Source organism: Bolinopsis microptera, chromosome 13 (assembly GCF_026151205.1).
Source record: "Bolinopsis microptera isolate Bmic1 chromosome 13, MBARI_Bmic_1.0, whole genome shotgun sequence".
In the NCBI taxonomy this organism is placed as follows: domain Eukaryota; kingdom Metazoa; phylum Ctenophora; class Tentaculata; order Lobata; family Bolinopsidae; genus Bolinopsis; species Bolinopsis microptera.
Window position 1 is genome coordinate 15,898,778 of NC_087084.1, and position 17,910 is coordinate 15,916,687.

The 17,910-nt window shown below is 41.3% G+C and overlaps 2 protein-coding genes and 1 long non-coding RNA gene across 3 annotated transcripts in view; 2 read left to right on the forward strand and 1 right to left on the reverse strand.

Moving 5' to 3' along the window:
* Positions 1 to 2,103, forward strand: part of LOC134825286 (serine/threonine-protein kinase 16-like) — a 76,948-nt gene extending 74,845 nt beyond the window's left edge. The window contains exon 9 of the mRNA XM_063837450.1: positions 953 to 2,103. Coding sequence (XP_063693520.1) covers positions 953 to 957 — 5 coding nt within the window. The 3' untranslated portion in view covers positions 958 to 2,103. The remainder of the gene's footprint in view (positions 1 to 952) is intronic.
* The window catches only part of LOC134825289 (uncharacterized), a 54,797-nt gene that overhangs the window by 23,951 nt on the left and 12,936 nt on the right, over positions 1 to 17,910 (reverse strand). The window lies entirely within an intron of this gene.
* Positions 2,394 to 13,090, forward strand: LOC134825078 (piwi-like protein 2). Its single transcript, XM_063837206.1, has 12 exons — positions 2,394 to 2,515; positions 3,039 to 3,234; positions 3,787 to 3,950; positions 4,428 to 4,549; positions 4,952 to 5,135; positions 5,259 to 5,416; positions 5,588 to 5,768; positions 5,894 to 5,970; positions 7,091 to 7,255; positions 7,532 to 7,685; positions 8,141 to 8,284; positions 9,807 to 13,090. The coding sequence occupies exons 1-12, from the start codon at positions 2,436 to 2,438 to the stop codon at positions 10,777 to 10,779; spliced, it is 2,598 nt and encodes an 865-aa protein (XP_063693276.1). The 5' UTR covers positions 2,394 to 2,435; the 3' UTR covers positions 10,780 to 13,090.

The following is a 17,910-nucleotide window of genomic DNA, read 5'->3' on the forward strand; positions in this document are numbered from 1 at the left end:
TTTCTCTCGGGGCCAGTAGACTTCATAGAGTTCATTTTGCAGGAAAAACTATTCCTTTCTCTCGGGGACAAGTAACTTCATAGAGTTCTTTGTTGGAAAGGTAAACTTACCCTTTTTCCCTCAGGGACAGAAAGACTTCATAATTCATGTTACGGGTTTAAACTTATTCCTTTCTCTCAGGGGGGAACATAACTTCATAAAAGTTTCCAATGTTGCGGGAAACTTTTTCCCTTTTCTCTGGGGGGACAAAGTAGACTTCATAGAGTTCATTTTGGGCGGGAAAAACTTAGCCTTTCTCTCAGGGACTTTTAGATTTCCCAAAAGGGGGTTCATGTTGCAGGTAAACTTATTCCTTGCGCTCAGGGACGAGTTAGACTTCATAGAGGTTCATGTTGCAGGTAAACTTAGTCCGTTTCTCTCAGGGACTAGTAGACTTCATAGAGTTCTTGTTGCATGGTAACCTTATTCCTTCTCTCAGGGACTAGTAGACCTTCATAGAGTTCATGTTGGGCAGGTATACTATTCCTTTCTCTCAGGGACTAGTAGACTTCATAGAGGTTCATGTTGCAGGTAAACTATTCCTTGCTCTCAGGACCTAGTAGACTTCATAGAGTTCATGTTACAGGTAAACTTATACACTGGGGGAGGTGTCTTCTTAAACTCGGCACAATATGGCCACTAAGTTGGGGTGTCTTCTTTTACCCATCATTTCGTTAATTTTATCCCAGTTCTAAAGTGTGTAGTATAGTAGTATAGTAGTATAGTAGTGTGCAGTTAATACTCCTTTATAAATAATTTAATATTATTAAATGCAGGTTGATCCAGCAAGAAGTATAGTATGAGTGTGCAGTTAATACTCCTTTATAAATAATATTATTAAATGCAGGTTGATCCAGCAAGTAGTAGTAGTGTGCAGTTAATACTCCTTTATAAATAATATTATTAAATGCAGGTTGATCCAGCAAGGAGGCCTGATATTGACACTGTGATACAGAAGCTGGACATGTTGGAAAGTAACTCCGGCTTCACTAGCGACGATAATCTTTATGTAGAAAACATCAAGTTTTAAAGTGTTATCTTATCAGACTACTAACTTATTAGATAATAATTAATTAGTATACTAACTAACTTATTAGATAATAATTTAGTTTTCATTGCTTTTTATTTAATCCTATAATAGAACAATCATACTTTGATATCTATAATTATTTAAGTAACAGAACATAATAACAATTATTCCAGAATTTAAATACATTCTATCTGGTATCAGAATGAAAATGCTGATAAAAATTGTTAAAACCGTTCATATTTATACAATAAGTGATTCTAACAATAAGACTATCTACTGAGACCTTAAGTCCACGAACCAGTTTTCCAATTCTTCCCTGATAACACTTTTATATCCTTTATGATAATAACCTTGTTAACCTTGATAACCTTGTTAACCTTGTTAACCTTGATAACCATTATATTACGGGTAAAGAAATTTAATTTAAGATACAAATTTATTGGGCAAATTTACTTGTTTAAATGTTTAACGTTAATTTTTCAATTTAAGTAAAGTCAGGGGAATAAGTTATGTTTTATTTCAGTTATTTGTTACGTCCTATAATTTTACACAATTTTAATAATTCAGATAAAATACTAATGTTATGGTACCAATTGTGGGCAATTATTTGGGATAATGTAATAAGTAAAAAATATTAACGTTGGGAACAATGATGACTAAGTTACCCCATTTCTTTTCTTCTAATGAGTTATTAATTTTAACAGCAATTTTACGTCTACTATAAATTATAGAAAGTCTGCTTCCTGGTAAAGTTCCTCAGTTTTACAAACACACAACAAGATACAAATCTTTTAAATTTACGTTAATTACATATTATTGACGTATATTACAGGAAACCCCGAATATTCAATGCTTAATGCATAATTAAATAGATTGAATGAGCTAAATGGAATTAAAAATTAAACTATCAATAAATTATTATTGACCATACACAGAGTGCAACACAAGGAAGAAACAATTTTATATTATACGTCTTTACAAAGTTGGAATTGTGTTAAATGGAGTATTGTTCTTTGTGAAAATGTCTGAATAAAAAAAAACTGGTTTTATTGAATAATAAATAAATTATAAATATAAGTTATGTTCTTGCCTCTTAGAATTTACAATAATTTTATCAGTAGGATAAGTGTCAATCTTGGTTTAAGTAAAAAACATCAATTTTCTTTTGTAGGATACATAACAGTTTACACTTGAAAAACGTTGATTCTGAGGGTCACGGTGATTCTAGAATTCTGGAAAAGTTGCGGTCTGAAATATAAATAATAAAGTTAACATTGCTGACCCTTAACGTTTACATTAGTTAAGCTAATAAAACCCTTAACGTTTACATTATTTTAGCTAAGAAGGGCGGACTAACAAGTGAAACATGATTGGACGGGGTGGGTTGGCTGCTAAACTACTGGAGAATGAGCTGAAGCTACCGCCAATGCCTTCTGGCTTTGGGAGGTACTGTTCATACAACAATTATGTTTTAACTTTAAATATGTTTAGGATTCGCTAATGAAATTTCCTGTATAATTTCGATTCTTCTTTTCTCGAGTTAAAGTGTTATATTTGATAAATTAAGTAAAAGTTGCGTTACATTCCAGAGGTGCAGGAGTGGGTAGAGCTGCAATGTCTCGTAGTTTAGCTGGTAACCAGGTAACCAGGTAACCAGGTAACCAGGTAACCAGGTAACAGTTACGTTACATTCCAGAGGTGCAGGAGTGGGTAGAGCTGCAATGTCTCGTAGTTTAGCTGGTAACCAGGTAACCAGGTAACCAGGTAACCAGGTAACCAGGTAACCAGGTAACCAGGTAACAGTTACATTCCAGAGGTGCAGGAGTGGGTAGAGCTGCAATGTCTCGTAGTTTAGTTGGTAACCAGGTAACTAGGTAACCAGGTAACCAGGTAACCAGGTAACCAGGTAACCAGGTAACCAGGTAACCAGGTAACTAGGTAACCAGATAACAGTTACATTACATTCCAGGGGAGCAGGAGTAGGAAGAGCTGCAATGTCTCGTAGTTTAGCAATGAACGGACCTCCAGGACACTTCATTAGACAACCCAACAAGTGCTCTATACCTGGTCATGGTGGGACTGCTGCTGAGGGCGGGGCGGCGATGGGACCCCCTCTTCTAGTGAGTACTGGTGGGACTGCAGAGATTACAACTACTCTTAACAAGGTGGGTGATGACATTAGCTACAGTCTAGAGAGTAGGTAGAAGGGGGGTACAGTCTAGTGAGTAGGTAGAGGGGGGTTCACTGTACAGTCTAGTGTCTTCTGCTCTTTTCATCAGCACGAGCAAAATAGCAGCGAACCACTGGAACTGGTAACCATAGTAACCACTGGAACCACTGGAAATATTCGTTTAAAAAGAAAGTGGCCACAAATTGCACTGGCTCAACACTCCAACACATTTGTATCTTGCAATACTTTAAATATATAAACTTTCAATCATTCCATTCACTGAACCAACAGTATAGCTGCCTCAATTCTCATATTGTGTATTAACTTTAAGTATCTTGTAGTAACTTGTAGTAACTTGTAGTAACTTGTAGTAACTTGTAGTAACTTGTAGTATAAGTAACTAATGCTTCTTTCCCAGGCAGTCAAGGTGTGATTTAATATAAGTAGTGTTAAAATTCTGTAACTCCCATAATTAGTGTTATATTGTAACCATAGCAACACATTAGCGTTAGGTATATAATATATTGTAACAAAGTTAACTGTGCAGTTGACAGTGAGTGACGATACTGAGTTGCCCAGTAGACCCGGTTACGCAGAGGACGGAGTCAGCATTCCAATCATCACCAACTTTATAAAAGTGAAGTTTACTGACACAGACGTCTTCCAATATCACATTACATACGACCCTCCTGTAGACAGCAAGTTCCTCAGGTCAGTGTTACCTCTCCTTAACTAGGTAACCAGGTAACCAGGTAACCAGGTAACCAGGTAACCAGGTAACCTGGTAACCAGGTAACCAGGTACGGTAACAGTTGCACATTACATACGACCCTCCTGTAGACAGCAAGCTCCTCAGGTCAGTGTTACCTCTCCTTAACCAGGTAACCAGGTAACCAGGTAACCAGGTAACCTGGTAACCAGGTACGGTAACAGTTGCACATTACATACGACCCTCTTGTAGACAGCAAGTTCCTCAGGTCAGTGTTACCTCCCCTTAACCAGGTAACCAGGTAACCAGTGTAACGGGTTACCTCCCTTTTTACCCCATTATATTTATTGAAACTGTGCAGGAATTATTTATTAATTATTAAGCGGGGAAAACAGCGGGATTTATCAAAATAACGCCGCCCTTTATTTTCTACCCGTCCCTTAGCATTATCTGGGAGGTGTTTATAATTCTACCCCTAGACACAAGCTTCTAGAGCCGAGACTAGCTGATAACAGAGCCTGGAGATTTGACGGTGCTATTCTCTACTCCTCTGAACAGCTACCCTCTCAAGGCTACTTCACGAGCCTCAAAGAAAACACTGGTCAGTTACCATGGTTACAGAATTCACATTGCTATATTGTAAAGAAAACACTGGTCAGAATTCACATTGCTATATTGTATGATGTCTTCATAGAACCTGAATAATTACAGTGTCTCAAAATACAACTTTACAACAATACACCTACCTATAATACGCACTATTACTATTAGTACTACTATTATATTACTGTTACCTGGTTACCTGGTAACCTGGTAACCTGGTAACCTGGTAACCTGGTTACGCTATAATACGCACTATTAGTACTACTATTATATTACTGTTACCTGGTTACCTGGTTACCCGGTTACCTAGTTACCTGGTTACCTGGTAACCTGGTTACAACAATACACCTATAATACGCACCATTACTATTAGTACTACTATTATATGACTGTGTTTCAGGAGAGGACATTACCATGAGGTACACGTTAACGAAGACTATAAGTATAGAGAAGTGTATACCTCTACTGAACATAATATTCCGCACTGTTCTCTCTAAACTCAGATACACCAGAATGGGCAGGAACCTCTACGATCCGGCCAGATCTGTTCACATTCCCAAACACAAGCTCGAGCTCTGGCCAGGGTAATTATTAACTTAATTAAAATTAATTTAGTAATTTAAGTTAGTAATTAGTTATTAAATGATCACTAGTGAGTTACCAATGTTCCTATTACGTTGCCATGGTTACAACACTAAATCACACAGGTATGTGACCTCAGTGTCCCAACTAGACGGCGGATTCATGCTGCAAACTAACGTGTCCCACAAGATGCTGAGAACTGATACTGTAATGGATATGTTACTGGAGATACACAAGACTCAGCCTCACAATCTGCAGTCACGTGCTGTCAAGGAAATAGTGGGTTAGTAGTTTTACTGCTTTTAGATTGCATTTTGCAGGGTCACTTGCTAGGATCCATTATTCCATCTAACTAACACTCTGACCCAGTAACGTGTCAGATCACGTGATATAAATGTAACCATGGTAACGTGTCAGATCACGTGATATAAATGTAACCATGGTAACGTATCAGGTCACGTGATAATGACGAGATATAACAACCAGACGTATCGTGTAGACGATATCGTGTGGGACGAAACTCCCCGCTCCTGTTTTGAGGACAGAAGAGGAAACAAAATATCTTACATAGAGTATTACAGGGATCAGTATAGTATTGTTATAAAGGACTGCTCTCAACCTCTCCTTCTTCACAGGTTATCTCTTATTTCTTATTATTGTTTAGTTTTATATTTCATATCATAGTTCTTCAATTCGCACCATGTTGTATTGTTGAGTATTATATAAGAATATGAGCTGATCTAATGTCTGATCTCCACAGAATGAAGCCCAAGAGAGGACAGAACCAACAAGAAGAGAGACTGATTTATTTGATCCCTGAACTTTGTGCTATGACAGGTAAACTGGGTGCCGCTTTTTATTACAAGGTATTATAAGTGTTTAACAATAACAACGGTATCCCTCGTAACATGTTTTAACCCTTCACTATAAGATACTTTATATGTAAGCCGTGATTATTTGATAGATTTTAGGTAGTATTGTGTAATATCGATGCTAGTGAGTTATAATTATGCAGTGGAAGTGGAACATCAAGTTCTGGTCTGCGTGAAAGGTTCGGTGGATCTGCACCTGTGTGAGTGCTAAATGTATCACCTCAGGAAGGAGGGGCTGTAAAAGAGCGGTTCAGACTGTGTCTGGTAGAGTGATAAATAGATCACTTCAGATTGTTAGATCACAAGGCAAGGATGGTCTTCGTTGTAGATGTTGAATTCTCACCTTGAAGGAAGGGGCTTAGATCACGTGGGTTTTAAGCAGGTGGATTATTGTCTGGGCGATGTCTGGTAAATTATGTCCTACAGGAGGATAAAACCACGGACAGGACATTATGTAAGGTCCGGTGAAATGGTCATTGAGAGAGAGATTGAGTTTGCCCTATTCGATAGAGGGTCATCATTGATGCCGGACTATTAGAGACTAGGACCAGTTATGGTTGGATCCTGGTGAGCACGCATGGGGCATGTCGTTATAGGGAGAATCAGCAATGGTTGATTTGGTTGGATCATGGATACCACGGGTGGGGCATGTCGTTACATAGGGAATCAACGATGGTTGATTCGAGGTCAGTTAGATTAAGTTAGGGATAAGTTAAGGTACGGTCAACGAGAGTTGACCGTAATATGTTGTATTCTGATAAAGAGAATTAGATCTCTGGTCGTTTTTGGGCGATATAGGTCTGGTTAATTAGGATTTAAAGTAGAAGTTTGTCGAATTGGTCATTGTGTTGTTTTATAGTTTAATATTTTGTAACCATCGTTATTACTTTCGTTTTCGTTGTTCGTAACCTAAATTACTACAAATAATCTACGAATCTGAAGCAAGTAGTGACTGCTTATAACATTGTAGATGTACCCCCAGCCACCGTCCCCCCCCCCGTCCCCCCACCCCCGTCCCCCCTCCAAACCCCTGTCCCCCCCCCCCCCCCCGTCCCCCGTCCCCTCTCTCACACCTCCCTTCTCAGGTCTATCCCAGTCTACTATGGACGACTTTATGGTTCGTAAAGATATTGTAGCTCACACCAGACTAGATCCCCGAGATAGAATCAAGGCTATTAAAGGCTTCATTTGTAACGTGAAGGAGTCACCTGAGGCCACTGAAGAGCTCAGACGCTGGAACCTCCATATCGGTAAGTAACCAGAAAGTAATCAGATAGTAACCAGATAGTAACCAGAAAGTAACCAGATAGTAACCAGATAGTAACCAGATAGTAACCAGATAGTAACCAGATAGAACCTCCATAATCCATATCGGTAAGTAACCAGAAAGTAAACAGATTTATATTCGATCAGTAAAATGTTTACTGATAATTGTCCAGTGTCCTCCATGATTACACGATACTGAATTACTTGCCTGATATAATATCTGAGAACTACTAAGTTGACTATTAGCTGTATTATTTCAGACGATGAAACATTGCACGTGCAAGGAAGAGTGCTGGAGTCTGAGCAGATAATATTCGGGGGAGGAGGAAACACACACACAGTCGGAGAGAGAGCTGATTTCTCTCAAGCTACCACAGTCAACGCTCCACTCACACCTGTTAACCTCGACAACTGGTAACTCATCTACTATTTACCTTTACTAATTACCCTTACTTTATTTTCTTATCTCCTCACCTCATCCCATCTTTTATTTAGGTTACTAACCTAAGTAACTCCCAGATTACTAACCTAAGTAACTCCCAGATTACTAACCTAAGTAACTTCCAGGTTACTAACCTAAGTAACTCCCAGGTTACTAACCAAAGTAACTCCCAGGTTACTAACCTAAGTAGTAAGTAACTCCCAGGTTACTAACCTAAGTAACTCCCAGGTTACTAACCTAAGTATCTCTTAGATTACTATCCTTAGTAACTCCCATGTTACTTACCTAAGTAGTAAGTAACTCTCAGGTTACTAACCTAAGTAACTCTCAGGTTACTAACCTAAGTAACTCCCAGGTTACTAACCTAAGTAACTCCCAGGTTACTAACCTAAGTAACTCCCAGGTTACTAACCTAAGTAACTCCCAGGTTACTAGTATGTACGCAGCGGGATCAGAATAAGGGGCGTGATCTGGTAACGGTAATGAAGGAAGGAGCAAGGAAACTGGGTATGAGAGTAGCGGCCCCTGTAGTACTGCCGCTCAGAGACGATAGGACGGAGAGCTTTATAAGGTAAATATAGTTAGTTACTAGTAATTAACCTTATTTAAAGTTATTATAAGTAACAAGTACAAGTAACTAATATTAGTAACTACAATTTGTTATGTACTAGAATAAGTGACCAGTATTTAACATGTTAACACTGTTCCACCACAGAGCGATAACTAGTAACACCTCTAATGTTAACACTGTTCCCCCACAGAGCGATAACTAGTAACACCTCTAATGTTAACACTGTTCCCCCACAGAGCGATAACTAGTAACCACTCTAATGTTAACACTGTTCCCTCACAGAGCGATAACTAGTAACACCTCTAATGTTAACACTGTTCCCTCACAGAGCGATAACTAGTAACACCTCTAATGTTAACACTGTTCCCCCACAGAGCGATAACTAGTAACCACTCTAATGTTAACACTGTGCCCCCACAGAGCGATAACTAGTAACCACTCTAATGTTAACACTGTTCCCTCACAGAGCGATAACTAGTAACCACTCTAATGTTAACACTGTTCCCTCACAGAGCGATAACTAGTAACACCTCTAATGTTAACACTGTTCCCCCACAGAGCGATAACTAGTAACCACTCTAATGTTAACACTGTGCCCCCACAGAGCGATAACTAGTAACACCTCTAATGTTAACACTGTTCCCCCACAGAGCGATAACTAGTAACCACTCTAATGTTAACACTGTTCCCCCACAGAGCGATAACTAGTAACCACTCTAATGTTAACACTGTGCCCTCACAGAGCGATAACTAGTAACACCTCTAATGTTAACACTGTTCCCCCACAGAGCGATAACTAGTCACCACTCTAATGTTAACACTGTTCCCTCACAGAGCGATAACTAGTAACACCTCTAATGTTAACACTGTTCCCCCACAGAGCGATAACTAGTAACCACTCTAATGTTAACACTGTGCCCCCACAGAGCGATAACTAGTAACACCTCTAATGTTAACACTGTTCCCCCACAGAGCGATAACTAGTAACCACCTCTAATGTTAACACTGTGCCCCCACAGAGCGATAACTAGTAACACCTCTAATGTTAACACTGTTCCCCCACAGAGCGATAACTAGTAACACCTCTAATGTTAACACTGTTCCCCCACAGAGCGATAACTAGTAACCACTCTAATGTTAACACTGTGCCCCCACAGAGCGATAACTAGTAACACCTCTAATGTTAACACTGTTCCCCCACAGAGCGATAACTAGTAACACCTCTAATGTTAACACTGTTCCCCCACAGAGCGATAACTAGTAACCACTCTAATGTTAACACTGTGCCCCCACAGAGCGATAACTAGTAACACCTCTAATGTTAACACTGTTCCCCCACAGAGCGATAACTAGTAACACCTCTAATGTTAACACTGTTCCCCACAGAGCGATAACTAGTAACACCTCTAATGTTAACACTGTTCCCCACAGAGCGATAACTAGTAACACCTCTAATGTTAACACTGTTCCCCACAGAGCGATAACTAGTAACACCTCTAATGTTAACACTGTTCCCCCACAGAGCGATAACTAGTAACCACTCTAATGACGTACAGCTGGTGGTTACCATAGTTCCCTCTGATAGAGACGACCGCTATAACGCTATAAAGCAGCTGTGTTACATTGACATAGCTATAGCTTCGCAAGTAATCAGGACTAGGACACTGTCCCAGCCCCAGAAGCTGAGAAATGTAGTTCAGAAGATAATGCTGCAGATAAACGCTAAGTTAGGGGGGGAGTTGTGGGCGTGTAATATCCCTCTGGGTAATGCTATGATAGTGGGTATAGACACTTACCACGATCCAACTAGCCGGGCAGGCTCCTCCTTTACTGGATTTGTAGCCTCAATGAACAAGATCACTACTCAGTACTTCTCTACATCTAGAGAGGAAGAGAGAGGACAGGAGTTCTCCTCCTCTCTACAGAACATGATGACAGCTGCTTTGCAAAAGTACCTTGAGAAGAACGCTAAGTTACCGGAGCGTATCATAGTGTTTAGAGACGGAGTATCGGAGGGACAGTTCTCTGTGGTTAAGCAGTACGAAGTAGCACAGTTTGAAGCAGCGTTCTCTCATCTAGAGGGGGGTTACAAGCCCCAGCTGGTAGTAGTTGTAGTGCAGAAGAGAATTAGAACTAGAATGTTCTACAGTGAGGGGGAAGGTAACAGAGGCAAGGTAATGAACGCTCCCCCTGGTACAGTGCTAGATCACACAGTAACAAGTGATACTCTCTACGACTTCTACCTGGTATCTCAACATGTGGGTAAAGGAACAGTCACCCCATCACATTACGTAGTAGTACACAACACAAGTAATCTCAAACCTGACCACATTCAGAAACTCAGTTACAAGTTAACCCACATGTACTGGAACTGGCCGGGTACTGTGAGGGTACCTTCAGTCTGCCTTTACGCTCACAAGATAGCTTATATGCACGGGCAACATCTCCACCGTCCTGCTGCTCCTGCTCTGTCAGATAGACTCTTCTATCTCTAGTTACCATGACAACATCTCCACCGTCCTGCTGCTCCTGCTATGTCAGATAGACTCTTCTATCTCTAGTTACCATGACAACATCTCCACCGTCCTGCTGCTCCTGCTCTGTCAGATAGACTCTTCTATCTCTAGTTACCATGACAACATCTCCACCGTCCTGCTGCTCCTGCTATGTCAGATAGACTCTTCTATCTCTAGTTACCATGACAACATCTCCACCGTCCTGCTGCTCCTGCTCTGTCAGATAGACTCTTCTATCTCTAGTTACCATGACAACATCTCCACCGTCCTGCTGCTCCTGCTATGTCAGATAGACTCTTCTATCTCTAGTTACCATGACAACATCTCCACCGTCCTGCTGCTCCTGCTATGTCAGATAGACTCTTCTATCTCTAGTTACCATGACAACATCTCCACCGTCCTGCTGCTCCTGCTATGTCAGATAGACTCTTCTATCTCTAGTTACCATGACAACATCTCCACCGTCCTGCTGCTCCTGCTCTGTCAGATAGACTCTTCTATCTCTAGTTACCATGACAACATCTCCACCGTCCTGCTGCTCCTGCTATGTCAGATAGACTCTTCTATCTCTAGTTACCATGACAACATCTCCACCGTCCTGCTGCTCCTGCTCTGTCAGATAGACTCTTCTATCTCTAGTTACCATGACAACATCTCCACCGTCCTGCTGCTCCTGCTATGTCAGATAGACTCTTCTATCTCTAGTTACCATGACAACATCTCCACCGTCCTGCTGCTCCTGCTCTGTCAGATAGACTCTTCTATCTCTAGTTACCATGACAACATCTCCACCGTCCTGCTGCTCCTGCTATGTCAGATAGACTCTTCTATCTCTAGTTACCATGACAACATCTCCACCGTCCTGCTGCTCCTGCTCTGTCAGATAGACTCTTCTATCTCTAGTTACCATGACAACATCTCCACCGTCCCTGCTGCTCCTGCTATGTCAGATAGACTCTTCTATCTCTAGTTACCATGACAACATCTCCACCGTCCTGCTGCTCCTGCTCTGTCAGATAGACTCTTCTATCTCTAGTTACCATGACAACATCTCCACCGTCCTGCTGCTCCTGCTCTGTCAGATAGACTCTTCTATCTCTAGTTACCATGACAACATCTCCACCGTCCCTGCTGCTCCTGCTATGTCAGATAGACTCTTCTATCTCTAGTTACCATGACAACATCTCCACCGTCCTGCTGCTCCTGCTCTGTTAGATAGACTCTTCTATCTCTAGTTACCATGACAACATCTCCACCGTCCTGCTGCTCCTGCTATGTCAGATAGACTCTTCTATCTCTAGTTACCATGACAACATCTCCCACCGTCCTGCTGCTCCTGCTATGTCAGATAGACTCTTCTACCTCTAGTTACCATGACAACATCTCCACCGTCCTGCTGCTCCTGCCATGTCAGATAGACTCTTCTATCTCTAGTTACCATGACAACATCTCCACCGTCCTGCAGCTCCTGCTATGTCAGATAGACTCTTCTATCTCTAGTTACCATGACAACATCTCCACCGTCCTGCTGCTCCTGCTATGTCAGATAGACTCTTCTATCTCTAGTTACCATGACAACATCTCCACCGTCCTGCCGCTCCTGCTATGTCAGATAGACTCTTCTATCTCTAGTAATTCCAGGTATTGTACCTCAAGACAATTTTAATCAGTTTATGAGAACTGCTATGTTTTTGACTTTGTTCTATAGTGCTCTCATTTCAAGTTAGTCACTACCAGAATAGAACGTTAACCGAGGTAACCAGGGTAACGGGTAACCAGGGTAACCAGGGTAACGCTAACCAAAGAATCTAAGTGTCTGATTAATATAATGTAAGATAAATCCTCCTCAAACCAGACTAAAACTTCAGATGAGAACATTGTAAATATTAGTTTCTGCTAATAGACCCTCTACTTTGTGGTCTCTAGTAAATGGTAAAGCTTGTTACTAGTACTATACTAGTACTATTTGTAAAGTAGTTGTAAGGCCCCTTATTACGTGTGTTTAATTTAGTGAGTTTATTTTAATTATCATTAATATTGCTGCACCCACTTTACCCACTTTACTTCCATCACATCACAATGAATGTTACGATTAAAAGATTTTTCATCGGTGCCACTTTTTTCTCCACATTTATGTGGCTGCAAGTTTTTATTGTAATTAACCAGTATTTTCTGGGCATGAACATTATTTTGTTAATTTTATGACTAGGGGAAGTTGTAGCAGGACAGTACTACCCCACCCCAGAAATTCGTTTTGTAAAATGTCTGAAAATGAGTTTCATGATATCAGAGTATTTTTTCATTATTCTCGAGTTCTATTGAAAACACCCTTACTTGGGCAGAAATTAGAAGTTAGAACTATAAAAATACAGGATCAATCCTATATTTTTATCATAATAAATTCATAACAACCCTTATAAGGATTGTAATGAAGGAAATTATTGCATAAATGAAAAGATAGGTGCTGACAGTCAAACGTGTATCGGTACAAAACTGGATGGCGCGGCGAGAGAGCACGTTTCCTTGATTTGTGTATGCGATTTGTATGCGATTTCACCCCTGTATGCGATTTGTGTTCCGGGTATTTGGAACAGGTTTAGGGTTTTAAATAGTTTAGTACCTGTCCCAAACCATCATAAAAATCAAGTTTCGACCTCCCAACCCACTCAGGGCCACTCCCAGGGGCCACGCCCATCCCAAAATAGCTGAAATCCTGGTAAAATCAAGATTGAAAATCTTTACCCCCGTATGCGATTTATGTTCCGGGGGTAGGTGGCCCATGTTTTAGTATAAAAATGGGTACTGCCTATCCCAAACCATCATAAAAATCAAGTTTCGACCTCCCAACCCACTCAGGCCACTCCCAGGGGCCACGCCCATCCCAAAATAGCTGAAATCCTGGTAAAATCAAGATTGAAAATCTTTACCCCCGTATGCGATTTATGTTCCGGGATAGGTGGCCCATGTTTTAGTATAAAAATGAGTACTGCCTATCCCAAACCATCATAAAAACCAAGTTTCGACCTCTCAAACCACTCAGGCCACTCCCAGGGACCACGCCCATCCCAAAATAGCTGAAATCCAGGTCAAATCCCATACAAATCCAGACTGAGAATCTTTACCCCCGTATGCGATTTATGTTCCGGGGTAGGTGGCCCATGTTTTAGTATAAAAATGGGGTACTGCCTATCCCAAACCATCATAAAAATCAAGTTTCGACCTCCCAACCCACTCAGGCCACTCCCAGGGGGCCACGCCCATCCCAAAATAGCTGAAATCCTGGTAAAATCAGATTGAAAATCTTTACCCCCGTATGCGATTTATGTTCCGGGATAGGTGGCCCATGTTTTAGTATAAAAATGGGTACTGCCTATCCAAACCATCATAAAAACCAAGTTTCGACCTCTCAAACCACTCAGGCCACTCCCAGGGGGCCACGCCCATCCCAAAATAGCTGAAATCCTGGTCAAATCCCATACAAACCCAGACTAAGAATCTTTACCCCCGTATGCGATTTATGTTTCGGGGTAGGTGGCCCATGTTTTAGTATAAAAATGGGTACTGCCTATCCCAAACCATCATAAAAATCAAGTTTCGACCTCCCAACCCACTCAGGCCACTCTCAGGGGCCACGCCTAACCCAGAAAAGCTACAGGGGTTGGGGCAAAACTAACGTTACATATGTTGGGTCTTACACCACCACCGTGTTTCATATTATGCTATGGACCTGTAACTTTGCAGATGGCATGCTGTAACTACTCATTCGAGGATTCCGTCGCCAATGTTTGAAAATTTGAATATTTAGACTACGGCCTACGTCCATATAATATTAAATCACCTATATTGTTCTTTCCAGACATACTAGACGCCCATTTATTTCAGATTACTGTAGATATTTATTGTTGCATCTGATCTGAAAAATTGAGGTCAATCGGAGTTGAAATGACGCATTGAATGTATCTCGTTAACAAAATTGATTGGGTGATTATGTGATAGGACACCTTGATTGGGTTCCCTTGTAATTTAACGGGCATCTAATCACCTGAACAGGTAATCCAATCACCTGATCACACGTAATGAATAAACTCGTTATGCCTCGTATCTCGGACATCTGAGAAGCTACAACTCTCATTTTTTCAGATCGAACGTAATTTGAATGGCAAAATACAATCCTATAAAATTTGGCTCGATCTGATTATCAAAACTATTTAAAAAATGCGATAATGAACCTTCATTCGAAAAAATGAACATGAATATTCTTTATTTAACATATTCCTCGAATGAGTGGTGATAGTAGTCATACCAAAAAGAATACCCCGGAACTTAAATCCCCTACAGGTGTAAAGATTCTCATTCTTGACTTGACCTGAATTTCAGCTATTTTGGGATAGGCGTAGCCTCTGGGAGTGGCCTGAGTGAGTTGAGAGGTCGAAAATTGGTTTTTTATGATGGTTTGGGATAGGTAGTACCCATTTTAATACTAAAACATGGGCCACCTACCCCGGACATAATCGCATACGGGGTAAAGATTCTCAGTCTGGATTTTAGCTGAATTTCAGCAATTTTGGGATGGGCGTGCCCCTGGGAGCGGCCTGAGTGGGTTGAGAGGTCGAAACTTGGTTTTTATGATGGTTTGGGATAGGCAGTACCGATTTTTATACTGAAACATGGGCCACCTACCCGAAACATAAATCGCATACGGGGGTAAAGATTCTCAGTCTGGATTTTAGCTGGATTTCAGCAATTTTGGGATGGGCGTGGCCCCTGGGAGCGGCCTAAGTGGTTGAGAGGTCGAAACTTGGTTTTTATGATGGTTTGGGATAGGCAGTACCCATTTTTATACTGAAACATGGGTCACCTACCCCGGAACATAAATCGCATACGGGGGTAAAGATTGTCAGTCTGGATTTTAGCTGGATTTCAGCAATTTTGGGATGGGCGTGGCCCCTGGGAGCGGCCTGAGTGGGTTGAGAGGTCGAAACTTGGTTTTTATGATGGTTTGGGATAGGCAGTACCCATTTTTATACTGAAACATGGGCCACCTACCCCGAAACATAAATCGCATACGGGGGTAAAGATTCTCAGTCTGGATTTTAGCTGGATTTCAGCAATTTTGGGATGGGCGTGGCCCCTGGGAGTGGCGTGAGTGGTTTGAGAGGTCAAAACTTGGTTTTTATGATGGTTTGGGATAGGTAGTACCCATTTTAATACTAAAACATGGGCCAATTACCGCTACCCCGGAACATAAATCGCATACGGGGGTAAAGATTCTCAGTCTGGATTTTAGCTGGATTTCAGCAATTTTGGGATGGGCGTGGCCCCTGGGAGTGGCCTGAGTGGTTTGAGAGGTCGAAACTTTGTTTGTTTGATGGTTTGTGATAGGTAGTACCCATTTTTATACTAAAACATCGGCCACCTACTCCGGAACATAAATCGCATACGGGGGTAAAGATTTTCAATCTTGATTTTTTCCAGGATTTCAGCTATTTTGGGATGGGCGTGGCCCCTGGGAGTGGCCTGAGTGGTTTGAGAGGTTGAAACTTCGTTGTTATGATGGTTTGGGATAAGCAGTACCCATTTTTATACTAAAAAATTGGCCACCTACCCCGGAACATAAATCGCATACGGGGGTAAAGATTCTCAGTCTGGATTTTAGCTGGATTTCAGCAATTTTGGGATGGGCGTGGCCCCTGGGAGCAGCCTGAGTGGGTTGAGAGGTCGAAACTTGGTTTTTATGATGGTTTGGGATAGGCAGTACCCATTTTTATACTGAAACATGGGCCACCTACCCCGGAACATAAATCGCATACGGGGTAAAGATTCTCAGTCTGGATTTTAGCTGGATTTCAGCAATTTTGGGATGGGCGTGACCCCTGGGAGCGGCCTGAGTGGGTTGAGAGGTCGAAACTTGGTTTTTATGATGGTTTGGGATAGGCAGTACCCATTTTATACTGAAACATGGGCCACCTACCCCGGAACATAAATCGCATACGGGGGTAAAGATTCTCAGTCTGAATTTGTATGGGATTTGACCATGATTTCAGCTATTTTGTGATGGGCTTGGCCCCTGGGAGTGGCGTGAGTGGTTTGAGAGGTCGAAACTTGGTTTTTATGATGGTTTGGGATAGGTAGTACCCATTTTTATACTGAAACATGGGCCACCTACCCCGGAACATAAATCGCATACGGGGGTAAAGATTCTCAGTCTGAATTTGTATGGGATTTGACCATGATTTCAGCTATTTTGTGATGGGCTTGGCCCCTGGGAGTGGCCTGAGTGGTTTGAGAGGTCGAAACTTTGTTTGTTTGATGGTTTGTGATAGGTAGTACCCATTTTTATACTAAAACATCGGCCACCTACTCCGGAACATAAATCGCATACGGGGGTAAAGATTTTCAATCTTGATTTTTTCCAGGATTTCAGCTATTTTGGGATGGGCGTGGCCCCTGGGAGTGGCCTGAGTGGTTTGAGAGGTTGAAACTTCGTTGTTATGATGGTTTGGGATAAGCAGTACCCATTTTTATACTAAAAAATTGGCCACCTACCCCGGAACATAAATCGCATACGGGGGTAAAGATTCTCAGTCTGGATTTTAGCTGGATTTCAGCAATTTTGGGATGGGCGTGGCCCCTGGGAGCGGCCTGAGTGGGTTGAGAGGTCGAAACTTGGTTTTTATGATGGTTTGGGATAGGCAGTACCCATTTTTATGGACACGTTTTTTTTAAAGTGTGGTGAGTTGCTGATTTCACCTTTTTCAAAGTAGAGTGCACAAAATGAGGAAAAAGTCGCAGTACTTTTTAAAGTGCAACCATAAATTTGTACATAAGATGAAGTGAAAATATTCTGCAGTTGTGATTTGAAAAAACGAAGTGCCAGGCTCAAGCAGAATATGACTTATGAGCAATTAAACTGAGTGCCAAAAATCAGCAAACCATTTTAACCTCCAATTGACTAATTCCATTGATTTCGCCATATTTTGCTCAAATATTGTTCACATTACACTAGTAGATTGGAGTGAGTAACTGTTTCAGCATTTTAGTCATTATTAGCAATTCCAGTAAGTGACAGAAGTCAGTAAAAAGTCATTTTTATATCTGAATACGACTGCT